General features: G+C 38.2%; 1 protein-coding gene across 1 annotated transcript in view; it reads left to right on the top strand.

The window, feature by feature from the left end:
- The first annotated feature begins 326 nt into the window (after positions 1-326).
- The window catches only part of wnt6b (wingless-type MMTV integration site family, member 6b), a 36118-nt gene continuing 19163 nt past the window's right edge, over positions 327-17281 (top strand). Inside the window, exon 1 of the mRNA XM_047371573.1 lies at positions 327-1160. Within this exon, the coding sequence (XP_047227529.1) occupies positions 1081-1160 (80 nt within the window). The 5' untranslated portion in view covers positions 327-1080. The remainder of the gene's footprint in view (positions 1161-17281) is intronic.

The raw sequence follows: 17281 nt of genomic DNA, 5'->3' as shown, positions 1-17281 counted from the left end.
TTACTTAAACTAGAATGAGAAGTGTTATTAAGTATTTTATTTAACTGCAACATTTTACATTTTAATATGATATAATGATCAATTCCTTACTTAAAATATTCAATGCAAACATAAAAACCACCAAAAAAGGTTAATACTGGCTGATTTATTAACAGTTATTTTGTGCATTAGGCTCTGACAGAAGTAGAAATGATTAAATTAACAAAAAAATTATGACTGTTATCATATAAAGATTATCCAGAGTGTGTACAACTTAGCATTTCTTCAACGTGCGAGAATTCCAGTGTTTGCGTTCGTAAAGTTCGCATATACCTCAGGCCAGCCCAACACCTGAACCCTTTCCTGCTGAAACTTAATTGTAGTTTTCTCTCTCTCCGTGTCTGAGCTACAGAGAGGATTTCGCCTCGCCCGGAGCGACGTCACACCAAGGTGGAAGAAGACAGGCTCATTTTTCCAGCCTGTTCTCATCCAAAGAAAACACGCTTACAGACTGAGCAGGAGGAGAGTCGCCTCTACCTGCAGCCGGTGGGCGCAGCAAATTATTTCCCCAACTCCTTCATCAGCGCGTCAGCTTAGAGCGCAGAGAGAGCGCTCCGCTGCGCAGAACCATTCTCATACCTCCTGCAAATCAGGCTGCGCTTCTCTTCTTCTCTGCCCGCACAACAGTGTAACTTCTGAAAAAGTTCTGCTAGAGCTCTACAGCTTCTTGTTGGATGTTTTCCGTGCGCAGTCTTGACCGTTTTCCTCATCAGACCACCTTGAAACCATGTAATTGCGCTGCGACAGTCACAGCACAGCGATAATGAAGAGGTTAACCACAGCTTTGAGAGCGGACAGCACTTCTCTAGCCACTTGACCAACTTTGTTGCGCGTTAAGATGCGTCCGACTAAAGAGGAGTTGGACTTTTGCGCACTCCTTGACAGATACTTCCCAGAGAGCGCTGACTGATCCGCGCCGTTAAAGAAAACAATTGGACCTCCTATGATTTTAAGAAACAATCAAACTCGGTGTTGGCTGAGGTTGTTACATTAAAGTTTGCTGAAGGGGAAAAATCCCCTTGTGGAATTGCAGCGGTCAACATGACGGTTCGTCTCTCACGGATCCAGCTGGCCCTGTTCTTTATCTTGCTCTGTCCCGTCAACATCATCGGACTCTGGTGGTAAGTCAACACGTGTGTCCTGTGTTTAGCTTTCATGTCAGCCTTATATATACTCATATCGTCTTTACATTTTACTGGTAATCCAAATAGGTCTAGAAGACTGTTAGGGTATTTATTAGAAAATGATTTAGAATCACAGCTTTTTCTGGAAAATGGTTATTTTCAGTATGATGAATATTAATTGAAATGCTTTTGTTTCTGTGCGTAAAAACAAAAATACCCTATAAGAGTTGTGCATTACTAGCAGGTAGATATTGAACCGATCAGGGTTATCCTGGCCGATTTGTATCGATATCTGGTTTTGTTTAAAGTCTGACCTGTTTATTATGATATTAACCAGCTATACTATTGTTTCTAACGAATATACCAAATAAAAGAGAGAAAAAACCTGCTGCCAGTGTTTTGATAGAGGTGTAAGATTGCAGATTAGCCCTCGTACATTAAAGCTTGTGTTCCCGATTTTTACTTTTATTACTCAAAAAAGTACATTAAACTACACTGTGGTTGTTGATGTAGTTACTGACCAAACGTGATCTCAGTTTTAATGTTTTTAATAAATTGGGGGGAAGAAACATCTTAGCCTTGAGAGAAAAACATGTCTGTGGCCTATTGATTGGTGGATTTCTTATCTGAAGATTAATGTTCACTTGATCATATTTTCTCTAAAATTTGGGAATGTTATCTAATGTATTTCAAAAGGTACATTTTGATTCTTTTAGAAAACATGTTTTTCCTTTATTTGCATTTGGAAAATACTTATTTGCAGCCTTAATATTTTGTTTTTGTGGCTAAAGAAAAACAACCATACAAAAGTTGTGCACTATTCAGGCTTTTCTTGGCCAATTTCTGCCAGGTCTGACCTGCTGATTTTTATTGATTCCATTTTTATATGTAAGGACTATAACACATAAAGAAAAAAATGTGCTGAAGATTCTCTGATAGAGTTAGTAGTTCTGAAGATCGTCTGTGTCTATACATCAAAGGCTGTAAGGTCGGTTGTGGTGTTGTTGATGATGTGTGTCTGTGATGGGAGTTCGGGTTAAGGAATGTCAGGTGGCCCTCGAGGCGCAGTGGATATGTCATCATAAAACAATCCATACAGGTGCAGCTCAGCAGAATGGGTGACAGTCGAACAGACAGACGGACATAGAAGCCCCGCAGATTTACTGATAACATATTTTCTAATAACATGAGTTCTTCTATGTGTGGTGCTTGTGAAAAAAAAGAAATAATTTTTTTTCTGTCCCCATCAGTTACACACATGCACACACACAATTCTGCAGTGTTTGATAGTGAAGCTTTGTGGTTTTGTTCTATTGAATCCTCCCACTGTTCATTCATAGCACAGTCAAGGTCAGTGTGGGATGTAGTGTCATGGGGGCCCTGTAAGAGCATTTGCTTGTTGACTGGCAGAAGGCTCTGCTCAGCTTAGCAATTTTGTTTCTGTTACCTAAGAGGAGAGACTGAATGTAGGTAACCTGACGGAAATTACCAGAGGTTCAAGATCGGAGGTTTCATTGTGCAAAACATTAAGACTGCACTCTAAACATGCATGTTTGGAGACTGAAACACATTTATACCAAAATCTGCCCACAAGGGTGCAGCATTATACATGAGTCTGTTGAATTTTGCAAAATGTCTTTTATATTCCTTAATGATGGAAATATCTTCATGAAGAGGCAGCCATGCAATGCTTTCTTGACCTACAACTTTCAACTTTTTTTTTGCTTTAATTTAACACTTTGTACCAAAAAGTGTATTGTTTGGTTCTCATTAGACATTGCACTCTTAAGATTTAGGTACTAAAAGGTTGTTGGTTGGAATAGTGCAGTAAAGTGTCTTGCTTGAGATTTGGAAAACATTAGGCTTCAGACAAGTCTAATGGCTGACAAGTTCTGCCCCCTGGCAATGCTGAAAAATGTGCAGGAGACAAAAACAACCTCTCCCTCAGAATTGCAGAACATTACTGTGAAAATCATGCTGAATGGAAAAATATACTTAATTCAGGTTGTATTTACAAAATCAATTTTCTACTGAGAGGGTAGTAACTTATAGGAGAACTGACTACAGCATCTTAGCTGGTTACACATGCAAAAATAATAAACAGACTTATAAAATAATCACATTTAGCTTTAAATTTTGGCATGCATTGAAATCAGTTCAGTAAAATAAGCATCACAGCAGCTGTTGGTATAATATTGACACAGCACAGAGTAAAAATACCACTGTATTACATTTTTGTTTTAAAACATTATTAAATTGCTTTTATTTAAAACTAGAAAGCATCAATTATTATTTATGGTGCTAACATATTGTAACATATTTAATATTGCAGTGATCTATAGCATGTAATTATTGTTATTCTGATATTCAGATAAAATAAACAATGTAGATTAAACATTATTTTATTTAGAAGTGGTTTTAAAGCCTTTGTTTTAGCAAGCTGATATTAGATGGTTAAGTAATCAGGCTTTCTGCTCAGGTAGAGCGTGCAGTCAGCTTCGTTCCAGAGATACAACTCATAGTTTGCCAACAGCAGTTTAAAGTACTTACCTTAATAAGAGTGATGAGTAGCACTGCTTTTATTTACCTCCCATGACTGTTTGTCTTTTTCACAATCTGATATACTTCCAAACACACAAATGCATACATATATTTTTAATTTTTATTTAAGAGAAGAAGAAATGTAAGAACGTTCTTTCAGGGTGCTCAAAGGCAGAGTACAGGAACAGGTGGGGGACTTACTACTCTGTGCTTCAAACATTTGGAGAAAAAACTCTGGTCACTCCTGCCCTTTCCATGGCATGACATTTAAAGGACTTTAAATGTTATGAGGTAAGATGGACAATTTAAATCTGATTCAATTTCGATCATATTTTCAATATACTAAAAGTAATTTGTGAAAAATACTGGAAAAAGAAAGGTGATAAAACAATAAAATAAAGTAAAGCTAACAGAATTTGCTACCCCTGCCTAGTCACATTGTTTAAATGTACCTAGTTTCTTTTTCCCAAGCTGTTTTAATTATGTCTAAATTATTATCCAGCACATCATAAAACCTTTCAATCGAATTAGATCTTGATGTCCTATGTTTCCTGAAGCTATCTTTCATAATTAAAAGCCTGATTAATTCTGGCGTAGCCAGTTGTTGGTGAACCGTGTGAGGTGGTTTTTTCAGAAACCATCGCACATGTTTGTATAAGGAATCAGAAGTGACTCAATAAATCATTTAGTGTAAAATAACCACTTGTCATCTGAAGTATGTTAGTCAGGACAATGCATTGCCAAAGTGAGGATCTCTTCTGTTTGCTTTGATAAATCCATGTGAATCCACGTGTCCTCTTTGAGAAGTTTGAAAAGGTCCTGAGAAAAAATAAAAATAAAATCTTGTCCTCACAAGTTGTTCCATTGTGCAAAGTGAAGGAAATAATAAAATATGCTGTATAAACATCTAAAATATATTTTAAGATATAGTGTATAATATTTGATTTAGATATGCATAAAATTGTCTGGGTGTTTATATCACCCCATGTCAATTTTCATGAATTATTCTTCATATTCTTCATCTTATTCCTAGGAATTTCAAGGAAAATAAATAAATCTCTTCAGGGGGTTTTGGTCTGCCCCAGGGTTTCCATCGCAAGTGGGACTTACTAGGAAAACGTCCAACGGTACGGGTTGTCCAGAAGACATCCTGATCAGATGCCCGGACTCCAGTAATCGACTCTTTTTGATGTGTGCAGTGGTACTTCAAACTTAGCCTTAATGCCAGAGCTCCATAACCTAACTCTAATGTTGAGGCACCTTACAGACAGCCTACAGTGGAAGCTTATTTCAGCCACCTATATCTTGGATCTCTTTCATTTGGTCATAAATGAGACAAAATTAATCACTATGTGACTAAATGAATTTCCATATATCATGACTATAGGTGGGTATTTGAATGTAGACTGAACAGTAAATCAAGAGCTTCACTTTTTGGCTCACCTCTTACTTTACAACAGATCGGAGCACTGTTTGCAGTACTGGAGGTGAGTTACCAATCTGTGTATCCATCTATTACTCCATCCTACTATTACTTGTGAATAAGATACCAAGATACTCTAACTCTTCCGCTTGGGATAGAGATTACTCCCAAACTGACTAAATTCTTTCTGCAATTAGGTAGTTTCTGGTTGAGAACGATCAGGTTTAGAAGAGCTGAGTCGTGTCCCAGCTGCTTTACACTGTTCCAGTACCCCCTGAAGGTCGTGGTTTGAAGACACCAACAGAACCTGTTCATGTACAAAAGCTTGAGTTCATGAGTTTCCCCAACCAGACACCCTCCTCTCCATGACTATGTCTTGAGATCCTGACCATAGACATTATCAGATACATGGGGCAGTCATGGTGGAGTCCATCCTGTAATTGAAACAAGCTTGACTCTGTGCAGAGAATGCAGACACAGCTCTTGCTTTGGTATATAAGGACCAGATAGCCCTTGACAGCAAATTAGGTACCCCTATACTGCTGCAGAAGCCCCCCACAAATATCTTAAGGGACATGGTCATAAGCCTTTTCTGGATTCTCAAAACAAATGTGTAGTTAAACGCTCACAATTTAAAAAAAATCGAGCTTACGAGCATTATGAGTCTGTCAAAATCTGTTCAACTTCTTAAGAAGTCAATGGTCAATGTTCGATTGGCTGTGTATTCTAGAGATTTATTCGAAATAAAACAGGAGTGGATTAAGGGAATCAACACTTTGGAATCAGCTACTTCCCTTCTATCCTCACTGACATAAATTGTCATCTTCTTTCACTCACCCTCCTGTTTGTTGGCTCACTCACACACTCACTCACAGATCCAGAGGCACACACAGACAGATGCGCGCACACAGTGACCGACTGTGATGTAGCCGGGGTTAAGCCACACCTGTGGGTCGCTCTCCAGTCTGCCAGGACAATGATTGGCTCTGTTGAAAGAAGCTGGACATACCATCATACATCACTCTTTCTCTGTCTCATGCTCATTCCCTGTGAATGTCTCTATCTCTCTATGTCTTCTGAAGGAAAATGCCTATCACATGGATAGGCTGTCGCTGAGGGGAAAGAGAGAGCTGCAATGAGAGACGCAAAGTGAGAGATATGAAATGCTTGGAGATAGCTGTCCTTTCAGAGTCTCTCCTGATTAAAGCGCTCTAATCATTTGGCCTGAGAGCAGAGAGCACAGCTCAGAGGAGTGAGGAATGTCTTTGCTCTCTTATACTAGTTTTGACTGCAGTGCTTAGCAGGGTCAACTGTGTTATTTGTGTGTGTGTGTGTCACGGGCCTGCATTGGTGGTCAGATTGCCAGGAAAGTGCCACAATGACACAGGTGCTCATACACAATGAACGTGTGTGTTTGTTTTCTTAAAGTATATATATCATCATATTTTAGAGCCAGGTTATCTTTTTTTTTCAAAGAAAACAACACATTTCTGCTTTTAATGGTAATCTGTCAAAAGATGTTTGGCCACTTTTTGGGAACAGACAAAGGATGGAGTGAGCACTTTTGCTACAAAGATCATCACGCAGGAAACATGGGTGAGCATTGTAAGAAATTAAAAGAAAGGTAAAAACCAAAACCTTAAGGAAAAAGCACACAATAAAGTTTATGTTATGGCTACAACAAATGACTTGAACAAGGAGTAAACAACCACAGCTGTGAAGCTGTTTGTAAGAATAAACTTTGTCAGGTAGCAAAGTGCTTTCTTTTACTTTTTATGCATTCTGTCAGTACATAATGTCTGCTGATTAACTAGATTCCAATAATCGCTTTACAATTGTTCCTCCTGCATGTATTGATTTGATGTTTACAGAACAGGTAAAGGTTACATTGCTGGCAACAGTGGGTTCATCAACAAATTGGACCTTATAGATTAAGAATGAATGTCATCAAAGTTCATGTACATGTAAACATAGACAGATAAATACTTTTGGCAATATAGTGTACTTTTCTCAGACAACATTTATCCCTCCCTCCTCCTACTGGATAAAACAGCTTATAACCCTATGACCCTAAATTTGTGCGATATTTTACTAGTTTTGTCTTAGTTTGACAATGATTTATGCAATGTTCCAGAAGTTTTGGCATTCCAAAGGTAACTTAATTACTTTTTGGCAACTTTTGACTGCATTTTGGCTGCTTTGTGCTCACTTTTTTCTTACACTCTTTTTCATACATTTCTTGATTTCGGTCATGTAAATGAATACACCTCTTGTGAGTTACAAGCCTGAACACAAATTAAAAGGAACAGTTATAAAACAACATGATACATTATATGCCCTTTAAGCCTTGTTTTCTGTGTGTTTTTGTGTTTTTCAGTTTACATGTCCAAACAGTAGATCTCAGTTAATGTGTTTAGTATGTACTCATTCAGTCATGCAGTTATGGAATCATGCTCCCACATACAAACTCATTCAGACACAGTTACAGACTGTACAGTCAGAACCCCCATCCTCACTTGAAGAGGGCTTCATTGTAGCAGATCTTATTTTGTCCACTTCATTGCTTCTCTGAAAAGCTAAATGTGTAATCAGGACTGGTGAGATGAGTAGAGATAAAGATTAAATGACGATGGTGGTTTGGCAATGGGTACAGCAAAGAACTGACAGTAAATTGTTTGTGTGTGTGTGTGTGTGTGTGTGTCTGTGTGTGTGTGTGTGTGTGTGTGTGTGTGTTCTGGCATTTGTTACAGTATAAGGCACATTTTTTCAACATATACTACGCTGTAAGGACCAACTGCTCCTTGTGGGGGCTCAAAGCCTGGGCACCAAAAGAAGACGTGGTATTTTTGGGTTAGTTGTTAGGTCTACAACAATGTTGTGAATTCGGTTTAAGTTAGGTGAAGGTTTAGGGTTAGGTATTTACTGGTATTGGTTAGGTTACATTCAGGATTAGGCTCAGGGTTAGGCCATAGAAATGAATGGAAAATGAGTGGAAGTCAATGCATAATTCTTGTTAAGATAGAAAGACACAATTGTGTGCATGCACGTGTGTGTGTTGACATAGTGTGTTTGTGTCTGTGTGTGCTGGTTAGGTGGCATGGGTCTGCACTTTTGGATCATGCTTGCTAGATTTTGTTTTGCAGTCACTTATACCGGGAATTTGTAAATTTCAGCCTCGAGCTTTACATTCAGTGGTTTAATCTAGAAGCTTTGGTCGAATTATGTAATTTGGCGTCTTGGTCTGCATTTGACTTGCTACTTTTTTCTGGCTTACAAATGATAAATTCTTTCTTGCAAATAAATTATTGTTCCTATCCAAAATGTTACGTTTGACACTGTAACACCTTGATTTTGTTTTTTAAAGAACTTTGCTCATTGAATACTGTAGTGTCTCTTAACCGTTCTTCTGTCTGTACAGCTTAGGCCTGCAAGCTTTAGCATGTATCCTAGCTTTCTTGTTTTTACATGTTTTGTGCGTCAGATGTTTTCTTAATCCTACATTAGTGACGGTTGTACATGTAATAAAAAGTTAGCATTTTTGGAAACAAGACCTTCTGAATTTGAAGCACAGTCCACAATGCTGAAATCAAGTCAGAAGATAGTCAGGTCTCATTAACCGGCTGCAAAGGTTATCCGTTGCTGTCGTCCAGCTGTACCAGCACAGCTGCGACGTGAGACCATTTATCAGACGCTTAGTCCTAAAGTCTTTTGCTCTAAAGTCGTATCTTTGTTAAACGTTTGTAGAACCAACTGTTTGCTAACCCTGAGCAGAGATCCAAGTTTTAGGGTATTGGCATTTCATTGTAAAGAACCCCACAATTAAAACTCCAAAAAACCCGAGTTGGTGTTACGCCTTTTGCAAATGAATTTATATAGCCGACAACTCAAAGCACTTTACTCTAGAGCCACATTCTGCCAGTCACACTCACTGCACACGGTTCCACACCAATGCGCAGGTTGGTGGGCAACTTGGGGTTATGTGCAATGTTCAAGGGCGCTTTGACGTGTGACAGTAAGGAAGCTGGAATTGAACTTTTGGATTGCAAGACCCCTACTCTTCCCACAGAGCCACAGTAACACCCCAACTGTGCTTAATACAAGAAAGAACAATAAAAACAACTAAAATACCGATGTGAAGAAAACAATGAAGAGGAATGAAATGACCTCATTTTCTTTATGCTCTTTGATTTAATAATGTCGGTCCCAAATTGAATGTTGGCCGATACATAACGAAAAACTGCACTCCAAGCTACTTTATCTTATTTTGTCCCTTAGTCATTTCATACTTTTGTTGTTTTATTCATGTTATACTTATCTTTTAAAGCTACAAAAACAGCAATTTTTTAAATTTTCTCAGCACAAAATACAATAAGTTGGAACAAAATAGTAACACATTGGTACAAAATGAGGCTATGATTTGGCAGAGGCAAACTGACAAGGAACCAACTTATAAACATTGAGTGCAACTCAATTCAAGTTGTGAAGCTAATGATGAGCTAAACACGTGGATTTATTTCCATTCACACGAAGTTTGCCTTTCCAGATATTTTGTTGTAAGAAATCTAACCATTATGCTGAGATGCTTGTCAGATTGAATACTGTCTGGCATCCCTGACAATTGAATAAGGAGGTTGTACCTGTTTTTTAGGAGCAGGCATATCACAGCTTGCCCATAGGCACAAGGCGATGTTACATGTACTTGTCAATTGGAAAATGATAGTGTTGTGTCCCCCATCCAGTTGCTATAGGCTACATTTATTTCGCTGTTGCTTTGTTTTTATGAGTTCCATGATGAAGCCTACTCCTCTGTCAGCCGTATTACAAAAAGCATCACCTTTCATGTCAGTTTACAATCTGTGCTTTCTGTAATCCCTCAGTAGTTTTGAGCTCATCTGTGCATCTTTTTAACCTCTTGTGTTTGTCCTGCAAATATCCATACTCTGGGTTTGATGTGTATCTTTTGGCAGCTCAGGCTGTTGGGTGTGCCGCTGTTGTTAAAGCAGAACAAATGTTTTTTGGGGTTTTTTTCACGTGAAATTGCCTTTGTCTTGCTCCACTTCTGCTTGTCACACTGAACTGTTATTCTTTGTAAGTTCTTTGCAAACTGTAAGTGTTGAAATGTTTTACAACTAATTACCCTATTCTCATTCCTGTTTTCCTTTAACTATATGATAAAACGTTTCTGAAGGTAGGGCCTGTGTCTTAGGCTGCAAGGTCAGGAGAACTGCAAATGATTACTGAAGACCCACATAATGTATGCCAATTTTCAGAGATTTTCACTTTAGCTATATTTAGCAAGCTATATTTGTTACTCCATATTATCTAATAACTGCAAAAAATACTCACATATTGAAAGAGGCTATATATATATATGTATATATATACACACTCATTCACGCCTAAGAGCAATTTAGAGAAACCAATTAACCTAACAGTCATGTTTTTGGACTATGGGAGAAAGCCAGAGTACCCGGATAGAACCCATGCATGCATGGGGAAAACATGTAAACTCCATGCAAAAAGACCCCCTGCTGGGACTCGAACCCAGGATCCTCTTGCTGCAAGGCAACAGTGCTACCAACAGCGCCATAGATAGATAAATAGATAGATAGATAGATAGATAGATAGATAGATAGATAGATAGATAGATAGATAGATAGATAGATAGATAGATAGATAGATAGATAGATAGATAGATAGATAGATAGATAGATAGATAGATAGATAGATAGATAGATAGATAGATAGATAGATAGATAGATAGATAGATAGATAGATAGATAGATAGATAGATAGATAGATAGATAGATAGATAGATAGATAGATAGATGGATGGATGGATGGATATTGTTTCCCATCTTCAGGCTCTTTGTTTTTATCTCACTATCTCCTCTGTTTTGACTGTCTTCATCCCTGGCATATCTGAGGGATTAAGGAGGGATAAAATTCACTCATTTGGGGATGGAGTAAAAAAGAGAAGGGCTTCATACAGTACAGCATTATGACTACAGTGCCTTGAGATCTTTAATGAAACCGAAGGTATTGCGGGTGCCATAGTTTAATCTCTACATGACCCCTACCTGGAACCTGACAATTATTAATTAGGTATCTATTTCTTATCTGTATTTAAAACCTCAGTTCCCTCTCCAGTTTCACAGATCATTATTGAAAGGCTAAATCTCTTAATGTTCTATGCCTGTAGTTTTAAATAATCAAATAATATGTTTTAATTCAGTCAAGAAATCTTTCAAGTGACACAAAAAATTAAAGCCCAATACAAAATACCTCAGTCTGATATAGACAATTCCAGATTTAGATCGTGAGTGGGGAGTCTGTGAACTTGCTTTAGATGATTGCTGCACTGATACGCTTACTATGAGTGATTTGAGTCTGTTTGATTCTTCATCTTGTTTTTTCTCTGTAAGCTATGGAGTTTGTCCTCGGAGTCCTTATCTTCACAAAGAACTGTTCATGGGAGACACTGTTTCCTCAAACCAAAGATACTATCAAAGAAAGAACATCCGTTAGTTATCTGCCGAAAAGCTGTATCCAAAATGACAGACAAGAGGGGCACTATACAAAAGAGGATCAGATAACTTCCAAGCTTTAATTTTCCTTCTTGCAAGCATGGGCCATTTTTGCTGTATTTAATCTGTGTTTGTATAATCATGCATATTAATGTAACAAAGTATGGGTACAAAAGCGGCTCAAGGAGAATTTCTGTTTAATGTGCATACAAGCATCTAAAGCCTTATTTGTGATTAAACCTTGAGACAGTTACTGTTCTTTGTAAGAGTCATAACTGCTCCTATTAAAAAGTTCTTTGTTTGGTTAGCATCAACGGAGGGATTGCTATTTGCAGTGCCTTGTAAAGGTGTTTATGCTGCTTAAACTTGTTCAAAAATGTTGTTACATTACAATCAAAAATTGCATTGTTTTTTATTTGGATTTTATGGGATAACACAGATAATAAAACGGCACTCCTAAATAAAATATAGCTCAAACAATTGTTTTTAGAAGTTACCTAAACAGTAAATAAAAGTGTACAGAACAGACCAAAAGTTTGGACACACCTTCTTATTCAAAGAGTTTTCTTTGTTTTCATGACTATGAATATTGTAGCTTCACACTGAAGGCATCAAAACTATGAATTAACACACGTGGAATTATATACTGAACAAAAAAGTGTGAAACAACTGAAAATATGTCTTATATTCTAGGTTCTTCAAAGTAGCCACCTTTTGCTTTGATTACTGCTCCACACACTCTTGGCATTCTGTTGATGAGCTTCAAGAGGTAGTCACCTGAAATGGTTTTCACTTCACAGGTGTGCCCTGTCAGGTTTAATAAGTGGAATTTCAAGCCTTATAAATGGGGTTGGGACCATCAGTTGTGTTGTGCAGGAGGTAGATACAGTACACAGCTGATAGTCCTACTGAATAGACTGTTAGAATTTGTATTATGGCAAGAAAAAAGCAGCTAAGTAAAGAAAAATGAGTGGCCATCATTACTTTAAGAAATGAAGGTAGTCAGTCCGAACAATTGGGAAAACTTTGAAAGTGTCCCCAAGTGCAGTCACAAAAACCATCAAGCGCTACAAAGAAACTGGCTCACATGAGGACTGCCCCAGGAGAGGAAGACCAAGAGTCACTTCTGCTGCGGACGATAAGTTCATCCGAGTCACCAGCCTCAGAAATTGCAGGTTAACAGTAGCTCAGATTAGAGAACAGGTCAATGCCACACAGAGTTCTAGCAGCAGACACATCTCTAGAACAACTGTTAAGAAGAGACTGTGTGAATCAGGCCTTCATGGTAAAATAGCTGCTAGGAAACCACTGCTGAGGGCAGGCAACAAGCAGAAGAGACTTGTTTGGACTAAAGAACACAAGGAATGGACATTAGACCAGTGGAAATCTGTGCTTTGGTCTGACGAGTCCAAGTTTGAGATCTTTGGTTCCAACCACCGTGTCTTTGTGCGACGCAGAAGAGGTGAATGGATGGACTCTACATGCCTGGTTCCCACCGTGAAGCATGGAGGAGGAGGTGTGATGGTGTGGGGGTGCTGTTGGGGATTTATTCAAAATTTAAGGCACACTGAACCAGCATGGCTACCACAGCATCTTGCAGCGGCATGCTATTCCATCCGGTTTGCATTTAGTTGGACCATCATTTATTTTTCAACAGGACAATGACCCCAAACACACCTCCAGGCTGTGTAAGGGCTATTTGACCAAGAAGGAGAGTGATGGGGTGCTGCGCCAGATGACCTGGCCTCCACAGTCACCGGACCTGAACCCAATCGATATGGTTTGGGGTGAGCTGGACCGCAGAGTGAAGGCAAAAGGGCCAACAAGTGCTAAGCATCTCTGGGAACTCCTTCAAGACTGTTGGAAAACCATTTCAGGTGACTACCTCTTGAAGCTCATCAACAGAATACCAAGAGTGTGCGGAGCAGTAATCAAAGCAAAAGGTGGTTACTTTGAAGAACCTAGAATATAAGACATATTTTCAGTTGTTTCACACTTTTTTCTTCAGTATATAATTCCACATGTGTCAATTCATAGTTTTGATGCATTCAGTATGAAGCTACAATGTTCATAATCATGAAAACAAAGACAACTCTTTGAATGAGAAGGTGTGTCCAAACATTTGGTCTGTATTGTATGTCTGTGTAATTTAATCTCAGTATAAATACAGCTGGCCTGCAAAGAGATTTGAGGTTTGTTAGAGAACATTAAAGAACAATCAGCATCATGAAGACTGAGAAACACACTAGACAGATCAGGGATATGGTTATGGAAAAGTGAAGAAGTTAATTTAGAGTTTGCTAAAAGCTATGTAGGGGAAACAAAGCTAACGTGAAAAAAATGCACTCTGGTCAGATAAAACCAGAATGCAAGTTGTTGGTCTACATGTAAACTGCTCTGTATGGAAGAAATCTACCATGGTAGTGGTGCCATCATTCTGTGGGGGTACTTATTTTCAGTTGGGACAGGGAAGCTTGTCAAAGCTGACAGTAAGATGGATGGAAGTAAATACAGGACACTCCTGGAAGAAACCTGTTAGAGACTGCAAAAGATGGATGGATGTATTCATCCATTCACCCACCCATGGCCTAGTCAAAGTCCAGATCTAAATTCAGTTGAGAAGAGACATATCCCAGAGGCCTTGCAGCTGTAAGTGTAACAGAAGGTAAACATTATACCTAGGTGGGATGAATATATTTGCACAGTTATTTCCCTTTCTTTTGAGCAGACATGTGATAACGTATCGATTTCTTTAATAATTTCACACTACCTAATGTTGGTTATCTTGAATAATATCCCAGAAGGTGAATTAAACATTGTTGCAACATGACAAAATGTGAAAGTGGAGGAGTTACAAATACTTGGCAAAATACTGTATAATTGGAGCCTGGTATTTGGAATTGAAATTTTTGAGATTGAGATTTTTTTCAGCCAAAGAACAAATCATTAGCTAAAGTATAAATTATAGATTTTCTTGCTTATTTGGTACAGATATATTATATTATATGTTGAAGTATATATTTATGTTAGTAACACTGACTTCAACTCATCAATTTTTCATAGATCTTACATCAGGATGCTTCTGTCTAAAACTGTCAGCTTTTCTTTTCACCGTGTCTACTTGTTTGGATCTTCTATGCAGTATCTCCATATTATACCTTTTAAGGTGGAACACTTTAATGTTTTTTCTTTCCAAACAAGGGCACATAGGGCTTGAGCATTTAGAGGAAGTTGATCCCATCATCCAATCCAGTCATCCTATTTTTGGTCTTTTTTTCCAGTGGTGTGTTTTTCCACCTGAGTTCACCACAGCAATCCAGCTCTTCAACTCTTCATGCCCATCATGCTTCCAAACTTCTAAGGAAGTCCAATGTGTGTGCTTTGCACATCCAGTCTCTAGGGGAAATGTGGCATAAGCCTTTATCCTAATAGAGACTGAGGCATCTTATGGCCCCCGGGCCACATCCGTTCTCAGCCTGGCCTGTTCTGGTCAATGGAAAATCTGAAATGAAACATGCATGAACTATTGATTTGGCCTTTTGAGAAAATCAATTCCCCACCCCTCCCAAATCAGGCTTAGTTTTGATGACAAGCTAAAAATGTCCCTTTGACACTTATTCTGATGATTAAAGTTTTCTCAAACTTTTTCACTTGAATCAATCAAAGAGTAGCCCCAGCATTAGACTAGAAACAGGGTTACTGAACACTGCTCTCCATGTATATTGAAATAAAGTCATTGTTTACTGCAGTAGCAAAATCTCACACTAACCATTTTCAAGATATCCCATATTAAGATTTTTTTGTGTGACATCATGTTCATCAGAATTATTGGCACCCCTGCTGTTAATGCCTTGTAAAACCACATGAAATTAATAGGGCAATACTGAGTCCAGAGGCATACAGAGAAATTTCTCTTTCCATGATGTCTCTGGATCCCTAATTTTCTGTTGGACATACGTCTAGAGGCTGGCATGGTCATGGAAAAAGTTTGATTTTATGTCTGAAGAACCATTTCTGTGTTGATTGTACCACTTGTTTTAAGCCCCTGTCTTCATGAAAGACACAGTGAAAATCCATTTTTTGTTTACTGGTAGATTCAACCAGAATTTATTTGTAAATTTCTAGTATTTTGTAGAGTTTATAAGCCACTCACTCTAGCAACCCCAGAGCCTTTTGACAAGAAACAGACCCACAGCATTACAGGTCCTCTGCTATGCAGTACATTAAAGTAAATGATTAATGATTAGGCCTAACTAACAAAGCAGATGGTAGTAAGGAAATGTGTCCATGGCTTGTGGTATTTTTATGGTAGGTAATTTAAGAACAGAGCATAGTACTCAAATAGTTTTTTACAGTCTGTTCTGCAAATACCGTACAGGATTTATCTCAGGTCATGTCAGTATCAATGAAGGGCTGCTTTGAGAGCAAAATACTGTATGTTTAAATAGAATGAACTATTTTATCACTGGTCATCTGACTGATAACGTTTCTGATCTCGATTACTAATTACTTGACAAGACATCTTATTCTTTGCCATATCGTAAGACATCATCCGTAGTTTCCATGTTGGACTGAATGTATATCTACCACCTCTGGATGGGTTAGTTGCATTGTTAACTGAACAGACTGCTTTTTGAGCAACACCCCCAACCATGCAAAAAAAAAAAGTAAATCTGCACACTGTGCAGGAAACCGTTTTTGCCAAACCTAAACTCTCATTTGGTTCGCTTGTTTTGTCTGGTTTCAACTTAGACGAAAGTGGCACTTTGGATGTTTGGACTCGCCTGAGTAACCACAGACACTGCCCCCACTTTTTGTGAAATACATCAGATATTTTTGACTAATAGGATGAGTTTCAGTTTACTCTATCACATGATGTGTTATGAGATGGGATAAAACTTTTTGAAGTGAGATGAAGTGTGAAAGGGACTCAAAGTGAAAAATCACATGTCACTCCCCTTTTAGAGCAAACCTGTTTGAGAAATAAAGATAAAAAACTATTCCTGCACATTCAATACTTTTACAATTATACACCTTCCATTATAAAAAAAAGCCTGATTATCTATAGATGCAGTCAGCCTCTAATCATTGCCTCTGGTAAATAAATGGTTAAAGGTTAAAAAACAAGCCAAAACAAACCAGTTGCACTACACTGATAATGCACTTGTACTGACATTTACAGTATTTTACCTCTGACTGAGTTTGTTTCTTATTACTTCTCTTTCTCTCACACGCACACACACACACACACACACACACACACACACACACACACACACACACACACACACACACAGACTGCCTGACAGCAGTTGTTGGGTAATAAGAGGTTTTTTAAAGGGAGTGTGTGTTGCTAAATATTGTAGCTCTACCTGTTAATTAACACCCACTGACTGTCTGTGTGACTTAATTGCCTGTATGATGATAACACTATTGCACTGTTTCCATAGAAATGTTGTCAACACACTCAATAAACCTAGAAGGATGGAAACAGTGGGTGTTCCTCGAGCGTACAGTTAAACGTATGGGAATCACATGCCATATGCTTATATTCATTGGCTTTTTTTTCATTCCAGTGTTTTTACTCTAGAGTGGCCTGCAAATGTATTCACACCTCTTTTTCACAT

This window comes from Girardinichthys multiradiatus, chromosome 7 (assembly GCF_021462225.1).
Source record: "Girardinichthys multiradiatus isolate DD_20200921_A chromosome 7, DD_fGirMul_XY1, whole genome shotgun sequence".
Taxonomy (NCBI): Eukaryota; Metazoa; Chordata; class Actinopteri; order Cyprinodontiformes; family Goodeidae; genus Girardinichthys; species Girardinichthys multiradiatus.
Note: the sequence above shows the minus strand (reverse complement) of the source record. Positions and strands in the feature narration are given on the sequence as shown.